Here is an 18,316-nt window from a genome sequence, read left to right on the forward strand (position 1 = left end):
TAAGGCTGCTGGGCGATAAGTAGGACGAGGGCGCGGGGCAAGCGCGCGAACCGACGGCGGCAGGACCTCCCATCTCACCCACCAACGACTACTCCCGAAACGCCTTTTGTCCCCGGAGCGCTGCCGGCCACGACGAGCAGAGGATCCGTCGCGTCTCCCCGCCCGCTTGTTGCGTATACCCCCCCACCCTGTGCGACAAAAGCTTGACTCGGCGGATCCTCTGAGCCACGCTCGTCACCTCGGACTCTCCTTCCTCGACCGATCCCCCTGTCCCCGCTCTCCCTCGGCCCGTCTCTCTTTCCTCTCGCGCTTCCTGCTCCTCGCTCTCGCTCTCGCATTGTCCCCTGTTATGGTTTCCTCACCCTCTCGCCCTCTCGCCCTTCAAGTATCTCTCTCCGCCAACAGAAGCAGCTTCATCGCCCATGTACCACCATCGCCCTCTCCTTCCATCCCACCATCGCCCTCGCCCTCCAATTCCGGCGCGTCCTCATCAAGCTCGTCCAGCGGCCGCCTCAGCCGGGCGGATGACGGTATGCCTTCCTCATATGTGCTACCCGCACGTGTCCGGTTGACGCGAACCCCGTGCTTGTGGGATCAGAGGATGCAACCGTCAAGATAAATCGCGCCTCGTTTATATCTACCAAAGGAAAGCATCGAAGCCACGAGTATGTCATCCTTCTCTGCTCCTCCTTCCCCGCAACCCGCTCTCAACGCGCTCCCTCGCTCTCACTCCCCCCGTACCCGCGCTTGCTGTCTGACTTTGTGGCGCAGAGACCTCCGGCTCGCCATGATCCAGGGGAGATGACGGAGCTCACTTACTCGATATCGGACATCCAGACGCGAATATTCGGTGAGTCGCCCGCAAGCGCGGTTGCGGTGGCACCGATACAGTTTTTTCTGGTGCTGATTTCGCCGTGCTCGCCGGCGCGCAGAGATTCAGGAGCTGCGGCACAAATCGCAGGGCTCGAAGGACGCGGGAGCAGCGACGGGCGTGATCGACCAGTCGCTCGTGAGCCTCGACGAGAAGTTCGAGGCGGTCTCGAAGAGCATCAAGGCGATCAACGATGTGCTCGAGCCGTTGCTCGCGCAGTCGGAGAAGACGCCGACGGTCGCACACTCGCTGACCGAGGAGGAGAGCGCGATCCTCCGGGGCCACGCGTCGCTCATGGCGGACTGGGATGCATTGCAGAAAGAGATTCAGGTGTTGAGGGAGGAGCTCAAGAGGACAAGTGGTTGACCGTCTTCCGGACGGTGACGGATCAGGCGGACGGGATGATGTCCAGCTTGGAGAAGGCTGTCAACCGATGTCAGGTGCGTTGCCTTCGCTCGACGGGAGAAGCTTTTGAGTTTTGAGTGCGAGAAATGCAGGACTTCATGTGGCAACTGCAGAAACGAGGGTCGACGATGCGGTGGCTACGTCGAATGCTTCGTCATCGGTGCGCTCCGATAAGCCTCTCACATACGAGACGTTTATGACGCTCCTGGAGTCCTTCGAGGCGAAGAAGAAGTACGTCGCCGTCACTCTGTGCACTAATATCCTGTTAACCGTCCTGCAGACATTACATGCCCGCCACCACCAAGGTCCTGTCTATCATCGACAAAGGAGTCCAGGACCGTGTTACAAAGAACGGCGAGTGTTTGCGACGACACGCAGAGTGTACCCAGCGTTGGCGAAACTTGAAGGAGCGAATAGCCAGGACGGACAATGACATGGACAACCTACGAAGACTTTTCCTTCAGGGCAGCGATAGGCGCTCAGCTCGGGAGAATCAAGCCTGTCCGCTACGACATCGGTCTCCAAGAACGGCTACCTTGCGACTCCCCCAAGCGGTGAGAAGAAAGGTCGCTCCCCAAGTACCGCCAACACGATATCCCGCTCCATATCCCCCTTCCGCAAGATTGCACGGAAGCTCAAGGCCGGCACCTCAGGCACTAAGTCTCCTGCCCCAGGCAAGATGACCCCAGTCCCGGCCAGAGTCCCGCACCTCGCGGACACCCGAACCTTCGCGTACCCTGCGCCACAGGGCCTCTATGTTCCATTTCTTCAATGGCGGATCACCTCCCACGCCGACCACACCCGACCGCCCCTCCCATAAACACACCCTGAGCCTCACACCTGACTCGTCGCCGTCACGGAGAGCCGATACAGCCAAGTCCAATCGTCCAGCATGGAACAGCTCGACGAAGGTGGAGGCCGAGGCTGGCGGGACGATCAAGCCATCTTCTCGCCAACCATCCATCTCCGGCCGCTCACGAGCATCAGGAGAGGAAATACCCCCCGTCCCTGCGCTGTACCAAAGGAGTCTCTCCCGCAGTTCTATGTCCTCTTCTCGACCCTGGTCCCCTGTAACATCTTCTGCCTCTACTGCACCATCCTCTAACGCTTTCTCCTCTCTGTACCGTTCCCCTTCCCGTGCGCACACTCCTGGCCTCCCCACCACACCTGGAGGCTCACACGTGTCCCCGCCGCGCACACGTCCCAAGACTCCAAGCTACATTCCCGGCCCCTCGCAGCACTTGCGCTCGATGTCTGGGGAGACCAGTCCCACCTCACTTGCGCAGCGTGCCATGTCCCCTACCGGCCAGACCTTCCCCGCACGCCCACCGAGCCGGTCGATGATCCCCATCCCCTCTGTGCACGTCTCCTCCGCCTCCCGCCCGGGCACCTCCATGTCCTACCGCCCCGACAGCGCAATGTCCTTCCGCGCGTCCGCGAACCGCGCGGCGACGCCCGAGGGTATGCTTCGGATGACGCCTCGCCCACGCCTTCCCCCGTCGTCGTTCAGGGACGGGACACCCGGCTCGGCGTCGCGCCCCGGGTCGCGGGCGGGGGCGGAGACGCCGCTGGACGATGAGTTCCTCGGAGAGCCCCTACACTGGTATACGCCCGGCAACGGCCGGGACCCGCTCGACACCGGGGTCGCGGCGGTGGTGAACGCGGTGCCGCACGGGCTGAAGATCGAGCGGGTGGACCCGCCGCTGCGGCAGGTGCCGAAGGAGGGCGAGGAGGTGCGGGCGCAGTACGCGTTCACGAACGCGGTCGCCCGGAAGGTGGTCACCTGCAAGCTGACGACGATGCACCGCTCCGGCGGGCGCGGGACGACGAAGAAAGTGATGTGCCGCGTTGGGGGTGGTGAGTGCTTTTGGTTCTCTGCGAAGAGGGGGTTGCTGATGTGCACTGGTTCGCAGGATGGCAAGACCTCCGGACATATGTTCTCAGCCGCGGCTAGGCGGCACAGCTATGCGAAGCACGGATGTCTTGGATTGTGTGTACGTAGTGACGAGGGGCGATACCGTAAGCTATCATAGGCGACGTGGATCTTCTCAAGGATTTGTAACGACGGCACCGACACTAGCGTAGCATAGTACTCCGTATCCCAATATCCCAGCGTAGCTTCTAATCTCTCGGTGTATGTCAACCACTACGTTCTTTCTCCGCTTCTTGTGCTCTCATGTGGGAGACTACTGAGGACGAGCGTGGTCGTGCGCTTCACGTGATCGTGCTCCCGGGATGATTATCGTTGTCCAGAAAGTGTATGCGCCGGGGTGCGTCATCTGCATGAAGAGATTGCACTGGCACTATCAACCGCCCGGAGTCGAAACCCTGCCCTCCACCCTCCCTAAATTTATCCACGAGTTCATTGCTGCTACAATTTCCGTAGCGGTGGACACTGTTGCGGTTCTATGGCGATGTCTCCAGGAGATGCTGTTCCCAAGCCATGGCAAAGACGACAGTGGGATGGATGAACAACACTCTATTGCTGCTCTTCACGCACACAACCGACATGCTCTTGGCGTCGAAGTTCCGGCGGAGTCTCCCGGGCCGGGATGTCCGCCGGACAAATCTCTCGTTGTCACCGGACCGGGTGTACTTGGACAGATGCCCCCACTGAGTACTGAACGTTGAGCTTAACGACTCTGTTAAAAGTCCTGGGGAGGGACTAGGGCGATACGGTCCCTCCTCCAGCCCCAACTATGCTGAACGTCTACATCCCACTGACCCTCACCGCTGGTTTAGCCCTCTGGGCTCTCGTTTTCCGTCGGCGTAGCGTCTTTGCCAACATTCAGGGACCCCCTCCGTCCCGCAGGTTCCTCACAGGTGTGTGACCTCGCCTCTAAAGCTATCCGTCCTAAAGCAGCCTCGCAGGTCATCTGCGCAAGTTTTTGGGTCGCCGTGGATGGGAGTATCAGCTTGAACTGGCATCTGGCAAGTATGGACAGGTCGTCAAGATCGATGGCGCGTTTGGAGTGGGCTTACGGTCTTCCATTTTTGAACGGTACGACAAACTAACGTCGTTCCTATACCAGAATAAGTGGCTATATGTCGTCGACCCCGTAGCGCTCAATCATATCATCCTGAAAGGTCAGAATGTCTACGAGGAATCTCCGCTATTTCTCGCGTGTGTATGAGCGGTTTGTGCGCCGGAATCTGTATACTGAGGATTCCTCCTTAGCATCAACAGGCTTCTCTTTGGGCCCAGCGTCTTGTCCACCGTCGGCGATCATCACAAACAACAGCGCAAGCTCCTAAATCCTGTGTTTTCCACCAACCACATGCGACACATGCTCCCAATCTTTTACCGAATCACGGAGCGGGTGTGTGTTCGTCGCCGCGACGATGATCCATGCATTCTGATATCCAATAGCTACGCGACACGCTCGCAGAGATGACCGTCGATGGGCCGCGAACGATCGACATGCTTGGGTGGACTACTCGCGCCGCGCTCGAGATGGTCGGACAAGGCGGTTTGGGTCACTCATTTGACTCCTTGGAGGCCGATTCTACGAACGCTTACGCAGAGAACATGAAGAGCTTCGCGTCAGTACCACCTTCTGTTTGACACTGTCCGTTCTTGGTTAACGACGTCAAATCGATCCACAGCCCGACGTTCTTCCCCATGATACTTGTCCGCCAACTTCTGCCGCAGCTCATCAATATCGGCACGCCACGCATTCGACGCTGGATCGTAGAGTACACCCCGCATTGGCGCGTGCAGAAGCTCAAGCGAATCATTGACTCGATGCACACGGTTGCATGTTCGATCTTCGAAGGCAAGAAGGCCGCGTTTGCCCAAGGAGACGACGCCGTAGTGCAGCAGATCGGAGAGGGAAAAGACATCGTCAGCAAACTGCGTACGCATCCTGTGTGGCTCGGACTTCGGTGTTGCTGATTTCCTGCCTCTAGTACAAGCGAACTTCGCGACATCGGAGAAAGACCGTCTGCCAGACGAAGAAGTCCTCGCACAGCTATCGTACGTTGCTGAACCGGCGTCTAGGGACGCCAACTGAATTAATTCTCCGTCAATTAGAGCTTTAGTTCTGGCTGCGATGGACACCACCTCCAGCGCTCTCGGGCGTACCCTCCGGATTTTGGCCGAGCACCCCGAAGCGCAATCTCGCCTCCGTAAGGAAGTCACAGATGCCCTCGAAAATGCAGATGGGGGACGACTTTCCTATGATGAGTTGATGGGGCTGCCGTACCTCGACGCCATCTGTCGCGAGACTCTCCGGGTGTGAGTACTGTATCAACACACTCGAGTCTACGCACTACTGCTGAATGCACTACGATTGATCAGGTACCCGCCGCTCGTAGGACTAGGGCGCGTGTAAGCATCGCTACGGCGGCTCGCACCACTTTTCTCAACAAGAGCTGATCGGCTCGATGCAGGACCCTCAAAGACACCATTCTCCCCGTGGGGACGCCCCTCAAGGGGACGGACGGGTCTCTCATAAGTGAGATACACGTCCCCAAAGGCACCATGATCTACTTCGGCATCCTGGGCTCGAACCGCAACCCTGCTCTCTGGGGCCCGGACGCGCACGAATGGAAGCTTTATTATTATTATTATTATCATTCTATCCCTATGTGTCACATATGCGCGTGTGCCTACACAGCTAAGAACGTATCCCGCATTCGTTTGAGTACATATGTGCGATGTAACGGGCCTGCGCCCGTAGGTAGAAGTTGCAGAAAGCGCACGAATGGAAGCCGGACCGGTGGCTCAGCCCGCTGCCCGACGCGGTCATGAGCGCGCCGATTCCAGGCGTATACTCTCACCTGTGAGTGCTGCCGCTGGCCCTGAAGCCGTGCCCGGCGCTGATCCAACAATCGTCCCGGTGGCCTGCGCAGGATGACGTCCAACGGCGGCGGCCGGTCCTGCATGTGAGCGTGCGAGCGCGGCCCAGTGAGTGACGTGCGCTGACGGAAGCGTCGCAGTGGCTTCAAGTTCTCGCAGATGGAGATGAGTGCGTGTTGGGGCCGTTTCCACTTTCAGGCGCGATGCTAACATCCTGGGTGCCCCCGCAGAGGTCGTCTTGTCCACGTTGGTTCGGCACTTCGCGTTGGAGGTCCCGCGAGACCTTCCGGTTCCTATTGTGTGGAGCTCGGCGGGTATCCAGTCCCCTAGCTTGGGCTACGAGAGCGATAAGCCAGAGCTCCCGCTGAAGATTGGCTTGGTGAAAGCGTAGTACGGCAGAGGGGTCTCGCTGATGATGATGATGAATTCATGCCGGACCTCTTAAGTACCTTCGTAGTGAGAGGGATTTCGCGGGGTGGTCTTGTGGTTTGCCGGCTCACAGCCTGTAAGGGAGCGTATCCGAGGCTTCGTTGTGGGTGCGTACGGCTCGAGACGCCATACCAATGCTTTTCTGGTCGTTGGGGAGTCCCATCGTCTACTTCCTGCAAACCCTTTCTACCGCCGTAATTTCTGAACGATCGTCGGCGGCTCTGTCCGGAGGGCGACTGCCGCTACTTCTGCCCTTGTCCGCCCTAGAAGCTCCCAGATTCTCCTACACCCAACGAACCATGGTGGCTTTACCGCGTGGGTTGTGCTGCCCACTCCCCAGACCGTTCCACACCCACCGACGCCCTCCAGAACCGTCTGCATCCACAGAGGTCCATCCAGGACTGCCCCATGGCATTTCCTTACTCTTCTCTGCCCGGGCGCACTTCACTAACCGCCGTCTGCTCGGACTCTGCGGGTCTCCGGGTCGTCACCCATGGGACGAACCGAAAGGGAAACCGTGGGCCGGCGGTGGTCTTAATTGAGGCGCGTCCGGACCCCGCGGACGACACGCGGGACCCTCAGGTCGAGGACCTGGTGGTTCATTGAATGAAGTCCGAGATAAAAGTTCTTTGTTCCCCCCATGACGAAGGACGGTGCAGCGCGTGGTAACGGCACTCAAGGATATCAGCATCGTCTTTCGCGCGAGGATCCGTGGCATTTCGACGGGACGTTGTTGAATCCGAGAATGCGGAACGGAAAATGTACATGATGCGAGACGAGCGCGCCCTCGAGAACGGTGTGTTTGCACATAACATAATTTCACGGAACGCGTACGCTGCGAACGCCTAGTTCGTCGGCATCTTGAGGCACGTGGTGCGCAGCCCGTCGCCCGCCCACTTCGAGACCTCGACGAGGAGCTGGCGCTTCTTGTCCGCGCCCGCGGAGGACCGCAGCTCGTACAGCGTCGCTGTCCACCGCCCCCGTCAGCCTCCCTCTTCCCAATCCCAAAGGCCACCGGAAACAGAAAGGGGGACACTCACAGAGGTTGAACAGCACCGGCTCCGCGGCGGCGACCGCGGCGGGCGACGCGCGCAGCGCGTCCTCGAGCACGTCGATGGCCTCCCCGAGGCGGCCCTGGTTGAGGAGCACGACCGCGAGGTTGTTCGTCGCCTTCAGCGCGTCCTTCGCGCCGTCCCCGTCGCCGCTCAGCGCGTCCGCGACGGCGAGCAGCGCGCGGAGCTCCGCCTCGGCGCGCGGCCAGTCGCCCGCGGCCGCGGCGGCGAGCGCGGCGTTGGACGCGCGCTGCGCGGGGTCGAGCGTCGGGTCCGCGGCGAGCGCGGCGAGGTGCGGCGCGGCGGCGGCGGCGTTGCCGGACTGGAGGTGCACGCGGGCGAGGGCGGAGCGGAGGGCGGGGGAGGCGAGCGGCGCGCCGGACGCGTCGCGCTGCTCGCAGAGCGGCTCCAGCGTGCGCGCGGCCGCGGCGAAGTCCTGTGCGTGCGTGCGTGCGCCGGGTGAGCACAGGGTGGAAGGGGAGGGGGAGGGCGGCGGCACCTTCATCTCGACGAGCTGGCTCGCGACGATGAGCGCGACGCGCGCGCCGCGCTCGGTCCACATCGCCTGCGCGGCGCCGTCGCGCTTGCGGGCGGCCTCGCGGGCCTTGCGCTTGCAGCGGGCGAGGAGCGCGGCGAGCGCATCGAGGTAGCCCATGTGGTCCGCGGCCCAGTAGCGGAGCTTGGCGTGGAGGACGTCGAGCTCGAACGGGAGGACGCGCTCGAGGAGGAAGGCGCGGACGGGCGGGGGCTCGACGGCGTGGAGGACGGCGAAGAGGTTCGTGCACTCGGCCGCGGTCTGGTTGAAGAGGCGCATGCGGGCGAGGGCGGACAGGCGGAGGTACCACAGCTGCGGGGGCCGTGCTTCAGTGGACGGGAAGGGAGGGCATCGGTCTGCGACTTACGGAGAGGATGGTCGAGACTTCTTCTGGGTCGGCAGCGACGATGCGGTCGCGGGCGAGCCTTGCCATCGCTCTCCAGCTGTTCGTCATCTGCGTATATCTGACATCAACCCTTTCGTTCGCAGTACATTGCCGCCTCCCACTCACAACAAGCGGGTGGATCTCTCCTCCCGAACGAGCGTAGTCACCCGTGAGAGAGCGAGGTGGACGCAGCTCAGGCGATATGTATTTGTTCAAGAGCGTACTCAACGGGTCTGTCTAGTAGTACAACGCCAGCGCATCAAAGGCGACGGATAATTCAACATCAGGCCCCGCGACAGCCACCAGGTGAGCGGGGAAAAGAGCGGATAGCGCACATTCGGGATGGGCAAAAACATCGTCGGCAGCGTCAGGCCGGGCAGGTACAATTCGGGTGTGTCTTCTTCGTCTTCGTCGTCGCTCGGCGCCGCCGCGGGCGTCGGCGGCACCGCCTTGTTCACGTTCACGGACGACGCGGGCGGCTCGGGGGAGGAGGGCTCGGACGGCGCGAGCGCAATCTCCTCCGCGGGCGGGGAGAGGGCCGCTTGTGCGGCCCTGCGGTCGTGCTCGTCTGATTCTCCGTCCTCCGACCGTGCGACGGACGGGGGGTCAATGTCCTCGTCCTCGAGGAACGGGTCCAGGACCTGAGGCACGCCGACGGAGGTGGACGGCGATACGAACGGCGCCTCGCGCGCGACTTGCATCGACGCGGAGAGCTCCGAGTCGAGCGTGGACGTTAGAAGCTCGTCGGGGTGCGGCGGGCTTTCCGCGACTACCCTCGCAGCTGGAGGCTCGTTTAAGGCTGGCGAGACTCCGAGAGGGTCCATTGGTGAGGGAGATAATGTGGGAGAAGGAGGGGAAGAGGGGACAAAATCGGCGTCGTGGTCAGGAGGAAGTGGGATCTCCCAGGGCTCGAGATGGAGCGGCGGAGAGGGGAAAACGGGGTTCTCGAGGGGCGCGGCAAGAGGCTCTTCAACAGACTGCAACGTGTAGCTGCTGGCCCACGCGGCGTCTACACGTGGGGGCTCGTCGAGAACGAGGGACTCGAGGGGCGCGGTAAGGGATTCAGGAGGCGGGAAACGCGCCGAGAGCCCGGTGCGGGTACTCCGCCAGTCTTCGTCCTCGGAGAAAGATTGTGTGGGGTGTGAGGACAAACCTGAGCACGACGCGGAGTGGGCCGGCTTCTTGGATTGGGCGTCGTGGTAGGAGGTGGAGGTGGAGGTGGAGGCGGAGTCTTCGTCAGAGTCGCTGTCCTCGACGCAGTCGTCGGGACGCTTTGCGAGGCAGCCGTCGGAGACGGAGCGAGTGAGGGTGTCAAGGGAGGGGTCTGCGCGCGTGGACGCGGGGAAGGTAACGGGAGTGGGGGCGGGGATGGAGGCAAGGAGGGCGGCGGGCAGGAGGGCGGCGGAGAGGGAAGGGACGGCGTCGTCGTCGGATTCGGCCGAGGAGCCTCGCCGGTGCCTCCGAAGGGATATGTGGCTGATCCGGCGCTTGAGGCCACTCACGATGCGCTTCACGCCCTTGAGCTGCATCTCCTCTCCGTCCGCCTGGGTCTCCACCTCTGGGCTCCGCGGCCGAGGGTGGTTTCTGAAAGTGATTGTCGAAATTGTCCGCCGGCGCACGGGACTTGATGCTGGCGAGGGGGCCGGGGACGGGGAAGAGGGGGACTTGGAGTGGGCGAAGGAGGGCATGGTGAAATATTGCGTAGCGGACCGCGTTTTTACATCCGCTGGAAGTAAGGAGGAGACGGGCAGAGGGCTCGAAGCCTGTTTTATAGACGACGGGCTGCAGCCACAAGGGAGGCCCGAGCGATCTGGAGTGCGACCCTGCGGCACGCATCGGCCAGGGGCGTCTCGTCGTCTGCCCACGCCTGCCCGCAACCACGCCCCCCGGCTGTCAACGCATGTCCTGGTGCACCCCGGATTCCGGAAACCTTGTCCCCGACGTCGCTCTCCGCTCGGTGGCAGACGTGGGCCATCGTCCGAGCGACGTCTTCCCTGGTTCCGAAGACGACGGGTAGACTCGGGCAGTACGGGAGCTGCACCGCTCTTGTTTGTCTAGCACCATTCCAGACGTCTGGCCCGCGAGCGAGAGCGGCCGATGGCACGAATGATCTCATTTCCCCTGCCCCATCTCCTCCATTTCAATCCGCTTGTCGCAGATTCGACCCACCCGCGGAACACAATCAGCCCCGTTCCGCCGTCCCGCGGCCCCGACGGCAATGGCGGCTTTGATGACGCTCTCTCGCTGCTACCTTATTTAATCCGTGCAGCCAACCGTTGGTACTGAAATGTGCCATCAGACAACATGTTAACGTACGGAAGCTCGCAGGAACACAAACGTGCCGTCATCCATGCTCAGCGAGCCTCGCCTCCCGTGAAGTCGGATCTCACCCCTCGTCGTGAAGTATTTCTCAAACGTGGACTGCCTTCGGTCACCGTTGTCGTGGACAGCTGCTCTATCACCAATACAACCCCGGCGCAGGTGTCGATCGGGGGAAGCGGGGCAATCCTGACCAAAAGTTGGGTAAATGCATATTTCTAGACAACGCGGGACCGCATGTACGTACTAACGTTGACGCGGAAGGTCGGCAACACTCACGCGGTGCGGCTGAGAACACAGAATGGGAACTGAAAATCAATTCGGTTACTACAACACGAATACACGTATAGATGCCGAGCTTCAGAGCAAACAGAGACCTGTGAGCACGACATGACACCGAGAGGACTCGCCAGATGATTTATCTAGTTGCATAGATACACATTTCGCGTACGCAGATCGGAGACTTTGCAACCCGGCGAAGCTTCATGAACCTCCCTTCTTGTCCGTATACGCCTTCAATCTGTGCGTGAGTCGCAGTCAGTTGGTGTATCGTGTATCAGTCCGTAGATCGCGCAGCACGCACTTTTGATAATCCCTGTCGACCTTCGCCTTGGTCTCCTTCTCGCTCGGTGCCCCTCCGCCTCCGCCTCCGCCTCCACCCCCGCCACCCTTCTTCTTATCCTTCCTAGCTTTCCGCTTCTCCACCTTCTCCACCTCGTCGTTCATCGCCAGCAGGTCCTTGATAGACGGCATCGCGGACGACGCCAGCGGTTGCAACCGCATCGGCCGCTCCGGCTCCTCGACTTCTCCCTCCTCGTCCGACATCGGCGGCCGCGCGTGCGGGTGGAACTCTTCCCGCCGCGGAGACCCGGACCTCCCGGCAGCCGGAGAATGGGACCGTTGCGGTGGAGGCGGCTGCGGCGACCGTTCGCGCTCGTCGTCCGAGGTCACTAGCCACTTTCCGGGGCGTGCGGGGAGCTCTCCGTCTTCCGTTGGAGCAGCCCGCTCCGCCGCCATACCGTCCGCGTCGCTGTCATCACCGTCGTCGTTGTCGTCGTCACCGAGGTTGACCCCAGTGTACTCGCCCGCGTCCGCGAAGATGTCAAAGTCCTCGTCGATCGGCGCCGGGGGCGGCTCCGGTACCTGCTGCGTCTGCGGGGGAGGCGGGGGTCCCGGGGGCGCAGACGGCCCCGCGTCCGCGCTCGCAGGAGCTGGCGCAGCGTCCGTCGACGCCGCGACTTTCCGCTTCTTCTTCTTCTGCGGCTGCTCGCCGTCCCCGTCCTTGGCCTTCTTCCGCTTCGCCCGCCCCTCCGCCGCGCCGCCCACGGGCTTGAACCCGATCGGCTTGAACTTGCCCGCCCGCTTCGCCTCCTCGAGGGCCGCGTCTTCCACGGGCGCCGCGCCGCGCTTGCTCTTGAGCTCGTTCAGGATATCCGCGCGGGAGCGCTTCTTCGCCGCGCCGCTCCCGGTGGCGACCGTGGCGGCAGGGGCGGGGGCGGGGGAGGAGTCGACGCCGAGGAAGGCCTGCTCGAGCGTAACGTCGTCGGTCGCGCCGGACTCCGCGGCGACGCGTGCGCGGCTCTGCTCGAGGAGGGCGAAGTCGAGGCCCTTGACGAGCACGGTGTGCGCGCTGTCGCCGCCGAGGTACTGGCGCTGCGCCTCGACCTGTGCGGCGGCAGGTCAACCTCGAACGGACGGGGTGCATGTGGGGGGGGGGGGGATGGAGAGCGACACGGCACTTACAGCCTCGCGGTCCTCGTTCTCTGCGTTCCGTCGCTCGAATTCCTCGGCCACAGCTTCAACCTGTCGTGCACGTTACAGGGCGCGTCCCGCCAAGTGGTCAGTTTCACGCCGCGAACAAGCCCGCACCAGCCGACGCGCACCTCCGCAAAGTCGCCCTTCACGCCCTTTCTCCGCTCCAGCGCGCGGTCGCGGTACGCGTCGCCCGCCGCGTTCTTCTTCACCGTGCGCGGCTTGAACGCGGGGCCCTCCGCGGCGGGCTTCTTCTTCTTCTTTTCCGCGCCATCCTTGGCCGCGGTGAGGAGCGAGCCGCGGATGTGCGCGGAGCTCTTGGAGGAGGATGCCTTCGAGGACGAGGAGGGGTCGAGGAGTTGGCGGAAGGACGCTTGGTCCATGGTGGAGGGAGGAGGAGAGTGATGATCGTGCACGGCGTGTGCGACTCGCTGCAGCGCGTCTGCGTCATGGGCGCCTCGACATCTAGAGTGGTCCCGGTCAGTCCTCATGAGTACTAAATCTCGAGGACGCTAATACATATGGCTTGCTGTACACCGCAGCACAATGCTTTAATTCCACGTCAACAACCTCAGACAAGAAAAGTTGGGTTTGTCCTTCCTTCAAATATACATTCTTCTCTTCTACTGACTACTTCCTTCTCCTTCGTTGTATGTACTGGAATACGGAATATGTCACGGACGAGTGATGAGCGCACTAGACGTAATACGGAGATGGGCGTGGACCGAGGAACGGGGGAGGAAGAGGGGCTGGGCGAGATGGGGTAGGAGGGAGTGAGGGCGGGCGAGGAGGGGGGCCAAATGATACAGACAACGTGAGCTGGACGACAGTGTCATGAAAAAACCGGATGGAGTGAGAGACGGGTGACGTGAGATGAGACGAGACGAGAGACAGAGCCGTGCGCGCCGCGCCGCGACCATGCATGCCGATGTACGATGTACAGTAGTACGTTAGAGATGGAGACGAGGTCCGGTGCTGAACGAGTGCGGGTGTGGAGAGTGAATTAGTGCAAGCGTGAAGTACGGATGTAGGGCGCCCGGCATGCCGAGCGGCGACTACGAACAGCGCTGCAGTGCGCAGGTACAGTATACGGTGATGCGGCGTGGAGGATGAGGTAGGTGGGGAGAAGCAGCCGGGGCACGACGGAGCGCGGGGGGCAATGTCCGTATGGAAGTCTCGGTATCTCGGAGTCATCGGTCTCAGCTCCGCCAGTACTGACATGTGTCGTGAAGGAACATGAAGGCGGAATGAGGGGCTGTGGGAAGGGGGTGGACGGCCGTGAGAAGGTATTGCGGGTGGCACATGAAGGGGTGTAATTCATGCTGCGCTGTACAAGAACAGGTTGTTTGTGGCAGCAATCTAGTGCAGGACCTAATGAGCACGTCATAAGTTCGGAGAGCATCCACAGCACTTACGGCAATGGTGTTTTCCCGCGGATGCCAGCTCGCGTGCAGAATCTTCTTGTTGAAGTCGAGTGTCTCCAGAGCCATGTTCTCCCGCATGCCGCCTGGACGCATGCCGTTCTTCATCCCTCCCTTGTTGCCTGGAAGGGGGCCGCCGATCTTCTTCGCCTTGAAAGCAGATTTATCCGCCTGCAGGACCACATCATTGAGCGTCTCCACATCGAATATCCGGAAGTAGTTGTGGTAGGAGCCGGTAAGGACGTGCCTATGGAAATAGCAGTCAGGGTCACGCGAGACATATCCCCTCGAAGGGGCAACTGCAATACACATAAAATCACGGATACTCACTTGTCATCACCACTCCAAACACACTCAAACTTGTCGAAGATGCAATCGTTCTCATACAGATCGCACAGCTTCCCCCGCAGATGGTCGTGGATGGGGATGATCTTGACGGGCCGGTTCTCCATGTTGATGTCCCAAACTTTAAGATTCAGGTAGTCGCGAGATAGGATGTAGCGGCCGTCACGACTGAACTTCACATCCGAGATGGAGGAGATGATCTCAGAGAAGAACGACCGATTTGTAGGATCTTCCTCCTCCTCGAACACTGAGCAGTGAGGCATTTGGAATGAATAATCAAGATCACGCAAAGAGCATGAGGAAGCAATGACGTACTCTTTGCATGCTTGTCGCACAACGCTGAGTCCCGCATGTCAGCAAGCTTGATGTTGCTCTTCGAGCTGCTGTACATGAACAGGTTGCAGTGGAGGGGATGGAATTCAGCGGCAGTGATGACCTCAGTAAGCTCCTCCATGTTCACGGGCTTGATATCAACGATATCTTGACTGGCCTGAGTACGCAATTCCAGATGGGAATGATGGTGGGGACTCACTGAAGCAACGGTCGCTGAGATCGAGGTTCCATAGGTTAATCCGGAGGTCGTCAGCGGAGACGTATGTCTCCTGGTCGGAGTTGACCGAGATGGAGTGGATGTGGTATGCATGGGCGTTCGAGTACACTTTCCTGGGTACGGCAGCAATAATGTTGTCTTGTTGGGCCATCCGAGGCAATCTGAGGTGTTGCGCAGACATGGGTGCGGGTGATGATCTCTGGCCGTCGAGCAGATTGCTCTCCGAGACCACTCGTAGCTGCTTTTCGAACACTTTCCACAGCTTGATCGTCTTGTCTGCAGGGCAAGGATAACAGAGTCGGGAGGGGGACGGGATGCTTATGAATACGGCGCCACTGACCATTAGTAGATAGCAAGAAGTGCGCAGAGTTCTGGCGTTTGCACCACTTGATCTTATTGATCTTCTCCTCGATCTCCAGAGACTTGAGATAATCGAACTCTGGCTCGTGCGACTGGAACTCGGTGTAGAACTTGTACTCGCAGGTCTTTTTCTGGGAGATGGAAAGACGAGGCGATGAGCAAGACGCAATCGGGACGGCAATCACGGACGGGCCGCGCGACATACCTGCTCGTTCCGCTCGAACAGGACGACACGGCCGCCCTTGTCTCCCGTCGCGAGGTAGTTGCCTGTCGAGTCAAACTCAACGGTGGAGATGATGTCGGCTGTGGTGCGGGGGTCGGATAAGACGCTCGACGTGCGGGGTGGCTCTTGCGTAGGAGACTCGGGGAACGCACCCTCTGTGATGTCCTCCACCTCTCCCTTGTCACCAAAACACTGCGCAAACCGCCATCCACCAGAACCGGACGCGTCCTGATCCATGATCGAGTTATATGTGGGTAGCGGGATGGGACTGGTGCGGGGGAGTTCTGCGGGTGGAAGCTGTGGCTGGCGGGGTAGGTGTGCGAGCGGGCGGGCGGGCGGACGGTCTAGGCAGGATAAGGGCTGGGTGAGAACAGGGCACAAGAGCGACTGGGCCGGGACCGCGCACCGTGACGGAGTCGATCAAGTGAGTGAGCAAGAGACTCGACCAGACGCTGTCCGCCAGGCGCACCCGCCTCGGTGTGTGCGCGTGTTTGGCCCGTGGCCACTGGCCACCACCCGTCCGACCTCGGCGCCTCGCGGCACCCGTCAGCTTCATCCCGACTTTGCCCTCGTCGTCCTCGCCGCCGCCCAGAGCACCCTCCACTCCTCCCACCATGATCGCACCCATCACTGGAAAGCTCCGGAAGCGCTTCTGGCTCGATCTCACCACTGGCCTTGGCCTCGGTATCAGCGCAGGCTACGCGTTCTGGTCAGTACCATTTCCATCCGAGCGCGTCACATCTTCCTCATCTTCTCACTACAGGTACGGTGTCCACCTCCCACGCGGTAAGCATTACTTTCTAGTGGATTAAACATTGGAGTCATGCAGCCCGCGGATCCCTCGCCATCTGCCGCTTCTCTAATGGGACGCTGATCCAACCCTTGTGCCCTACAGTTCAGCGCCAGGAGGAGTTCTACCTCAAGTACGAGCGCGCCAAGCAGAACGAGCAGTAAACCCGGGGGCGTCGCGTAGCACACTCGAAATTCCATTGCTTTCGTCCCTCCCTCCTTGCTGGCCGAATGCCGAATCCCAACATCAGTGTCACGCTGATGCTCTACACTCCTCCGGACGAGTCGCGACCCCGAGCCTGGGCCGGACCCGGCACGCCACCAAGACGCGCACCTAGTACGTGATGTCGTGTAACCTGTGGGTGTGGATCAAAGCAGCATAGAAATGGCATAAATACATGGCTAGATGGTGTATCATCGTGGGTGTCCAATTATGACAGTCATACACAACAACAGCTGCGACAGGAAGACCAAGCGACAACTAGCGCAACAATCCCATCTGCCGCAACTTATCACAGCTCTCTATGGGTTCCGCTTTAATCTGCTCCACCTTCTTCCAGTCAGTTCCGATACCGAAAATACCCACTTCTTGGTCTTCGCGACGTTGCTTGCGGTCCAGGCCGCGTTGACATTGTGCGTAGAGATCTTGAGTGTACGCTCGTTCGACGTTCGATTCAAACCTGCGAAGATGAGGTTGGCTATTGTCGTTGCGTGCTAGCTCCGCTGCAATCGGGTGTCCGGAGAACTCGACCGAGTTGACGTGGTATTTTACGTTGAGTCCATTCGTGGTCCTCTCGAGGTTATAGCGTGACGAAGGGGAGAAGGAGAATCGTAGATCAGGGGCCGGCGATGAGGTGAACAGTGACGGTAGCAAAGAGAACGCGAAGAGGATGAACAGGGGAAGAAGCTGTATCCACATGGACCGTGGTTCAGCTGCTTGCTGCTGTTGTTCGGGTCGCATGTTCGTCCGCATGCGCGTTGTGCGGAAGCCCCCGGGCCCGAAGCTGGCTGAGAAGACTGATGGTTGGTGTCAGTAACGGTTGAGGTGTTTGGTGCACGAGATACTCACCGCCTGGGCCACCAAACCCTCCACCATTCATACCACCGCCGAAGAACATGTTAAACAGCTCTTCGGGGTTTATCTCGCCCTCGAATCCTTCGCCTCGCGCGAATCCTGGTGGTGCTCGGCCCGACGATGACGACATACCGCTGAATCGCGACTCAGGATCAGAGCCATGAGAATCGTATGCGGCTCGTTTCTGCGGGTCTGGCACATAATCAGCGAGTGGAAGTATGTCGCCAAATGAGGAACCCACCTGACAAGACCGTGAAAGCCTTCGAGACCACTGCATAGAATGAACGTCATGAACATAGGCGCAGTCACGATAAATATCGCATGACACGCACTCTTGAACGCCTCATCGGCGCCCGGCGCACCGTTCTTGTCTGGATGCAGAGCAAGGGCCAGCTGCAAATAAACGTGAGCTTTCATGTGGCCTACTCCCATGTGCGTCAACTCACCTTGCGGTACGCCTTTTTCACCTCTACCTCCTCGCAGTCCTTCTTGAGTGACAAGATCTCGTAGTACTCCGTGACCTTGCACTTGCGCACGCGCTCCACAACCGCCATGTTCTCCTTCGTGTAGCTCTTCTTCGGGGTCGCGCTCTCCGCCTCCTTCTCCTTCTCCTTCCCCGCCGTCCTGTGCCGTGCCCCGGCGGCGGACGGGTGCGTCTCTGCCCCGCTGGACGTCGTACCAGCGCTTGTCCCTGCTGACGACCCCGCAGCGCTCCCCGCGTCCGCATCGGAGGCGGCGGCCTCGGAGTCGATTACATCGAGGAGCTTGAGGGCCTCGGCGGTGGAGAAGAGGTTGATGGACTTTTGGCAGAACCGCTTCGCGGAGGGGAAGTTGCCTGCGTCGCGGTGCTTCTGCGCGATCGCGAGGCACTTGAGGGCCTCGTCTTTGTTGCTCTCCATGGTTGCGCTTGGGGGCCTGACTGCCGAGGAATGGAGGTGGGCGTCGGGGAAGGGGCGGGAGGAGTGGGAGTGACGAGCGGGAGGAGGTGGTCGTGGAGGAAGGGA

The 18,316-nt window shown here is 60.7% G+C and overlaps 7 protein-coding genes across 7 annotated transcripts; 3 read left to right on the forward strand and 4 right to left on the reverse strand.

The window, feature by feature from the left end:
- Positions 1-349: 349 nt before the first annotated feature.
- BXZ73DRAFT_88546 (uncharacterized protein) lies at positions 350-3,230 on the forward strand (the record flags this gene model as incomplete). The annotated part of the gene is made up of 11 exons (XM_048024993.1): positions 350-530; positions 599-669; positions 802-850; positions 933-1,201; positions 1,225-1,311; positions 1,369-1,376; positions 1,397-1,507; positions 1,557-1,793; positions 1,829-2,008; positions 2,109-3,133; positions 3,190-3,230. 11 exons carry the CDS (start codon positions 350-352, stop codon positions 3,228-3,230), a joined length of 2,259 nt encoding a protein of 752 aa, XP_047880693.1.
- Positions 3,231-3,975: 745 nt separating this feature from the next.
- On the forward strand, positions 3,976-6,468 carry BXZ73DRAFT_98677 (cytochrome P450; the record flags this gene model as incomplete). The annotated part of the gene is made up of 14 exons (XM_048027762.1): positions 3,976-4,099; positions 4,148-4,248; positions 4,309-4,400; positions 4,455-4,596; positions 4,647-4,819; positions 4,883-5,133; positions 5,186-5,252; positions 5,310-5,513; positions 5,577-5,606; positions 5,669-5,903; positions 5,963-6,060; positions 6,131-6,163; positions 6,218-6,246; positions 6,308-6,468. The coding sequence occupies 14 exons, from the start codon at positions 3,976-3,978 to the stop codon at positions 6,466-6,468; spliced, it is 1,740 nt and encodes a 579-aa protein (XP_047880694.1).
- Positions 6,469-7,351: 883 nt separating this feature from the next.
- Positions 7,352-10,007, reverse strand: BXZ73DRAFT_88548 (uncharacterized protein; the record flags this gene model as incomplete). Its single annotated transcript, XM_048024994.1, has 6 exons — positions 7,352-7,473; positions 7,547-7,994; positions 8,058-8,405; positions 8,461-8,547; positions 8,605-8,715; positions 8,814-10,007. The coding sequence occupies 6 exons, from the start codon at positions 10,005-10,007 to the stop codon at positions 7,352-7,354; spliced, it is 2,310 nt and encodes a 769-aa protein (XP_047880695.1).
- A 1,273-nt stretch (positions 10,008-11,280) lies between these two features.
- On the reverse strand, positions 11,281-12,932 carry BXZ73DRAFT_98679 (RED-like protein N-terminal region-domain-containing protein; the record flags this gene model as incomplete). Its single annotated transcript, XM_048027763.1, has 4 exons — positions 11,281-11,317; positions 11,381-12,462; positions 12,541-12,600; positions 12,681-12,932. 4 exons carry the CDS (start codon positions 12,930-12,932, stop codon positions 11,281-11,283), a joined length of 1,431 nt encoding a protein of 476 aa, XP_047880696.1.
- A 934-nt stretch (positions 12,933-13,866) lies between these two features.
- On the reverse strand, positions 13,867-15,685 carry BXZ73DRAFT_42346 (protein phosphatase 2A regulatory B subunit; the record flags this gene model as incomplete). Its single annotated transcript, XM_048018941.1, has 8 exons — positions 13,867-13,908; positions 13,965-14,217; positions 14,301-14,562; positions 14,631-14,795; positions 14,848-15,141; positions 15,206-15,356; positions 15,431-15,528; positions 15,601-15,685. The coding sequence occupies 8 exons, from the start codon at positions 15,683-15,685 to the stop codon at positions 13,867-13,869; spliced, it is 1,350 nt and encodes a 449-aa protein (XP_047880697.1).
- A 377-nt stretch (positions 15,686-16,062) lies between these two features.
- BXZ73DRAFT_98681 (uncharacterized protein) lies at positions 16,063-16,402 on the forward strand (the record flags this gene model as incomplete). The annotated part of the gene is made up of 3 exons (XM_048027764.1): positions 16,063-16,157; positions 16,212-16,234; positions 16,344-16,402. The coding sequence occupies 3 exons, from the start codon at positions 16,063-16,065 to the stop codon at positions 16,400-16,402; spliced, it is 177 nt and encodes a 58-aa protein (XP_047880698.1).
- Positions 16,403-16,718: 316 nt separating this feature from the next.
- On the reverse strand, positions 16,719-18,211 carry BXZ73DRAFT_42323 (DnaJ-domain-containing protein; the record flags this gene model as incomplete). Its single annotated transcript, XM_048018935.1, has 5 exons — positions 16,719-17,254; positions 17,307-17,504; positions 17,554-17,583; positions 17,645-17,705; positions 17,759-18,211. The coding sequence occupies 5 exons, from the start codon at positions 18,209-18,211 to the stop codon at positions 16,719-16,721; spliced, it is 1,278 nt and encodes a 425-aa protein (XP_047880699.1).
- Positions 18,212-18,316: the final 105 nt, after the last annotated feature.

Source organism: Epithele typhae (assembly GCF_022376455.1).
Source record: "Epithele typhae strain CBS 203.58 chromosome Unknown BXZ73scaffold_8, whole genome shotgun sequence".
Lineage (NCBI taxonomy): Eukaryota > Fungi > Basidiomycota > Agaricomycetes > Polyporales > Epitheliaceae > Epithele > Epithele typhae.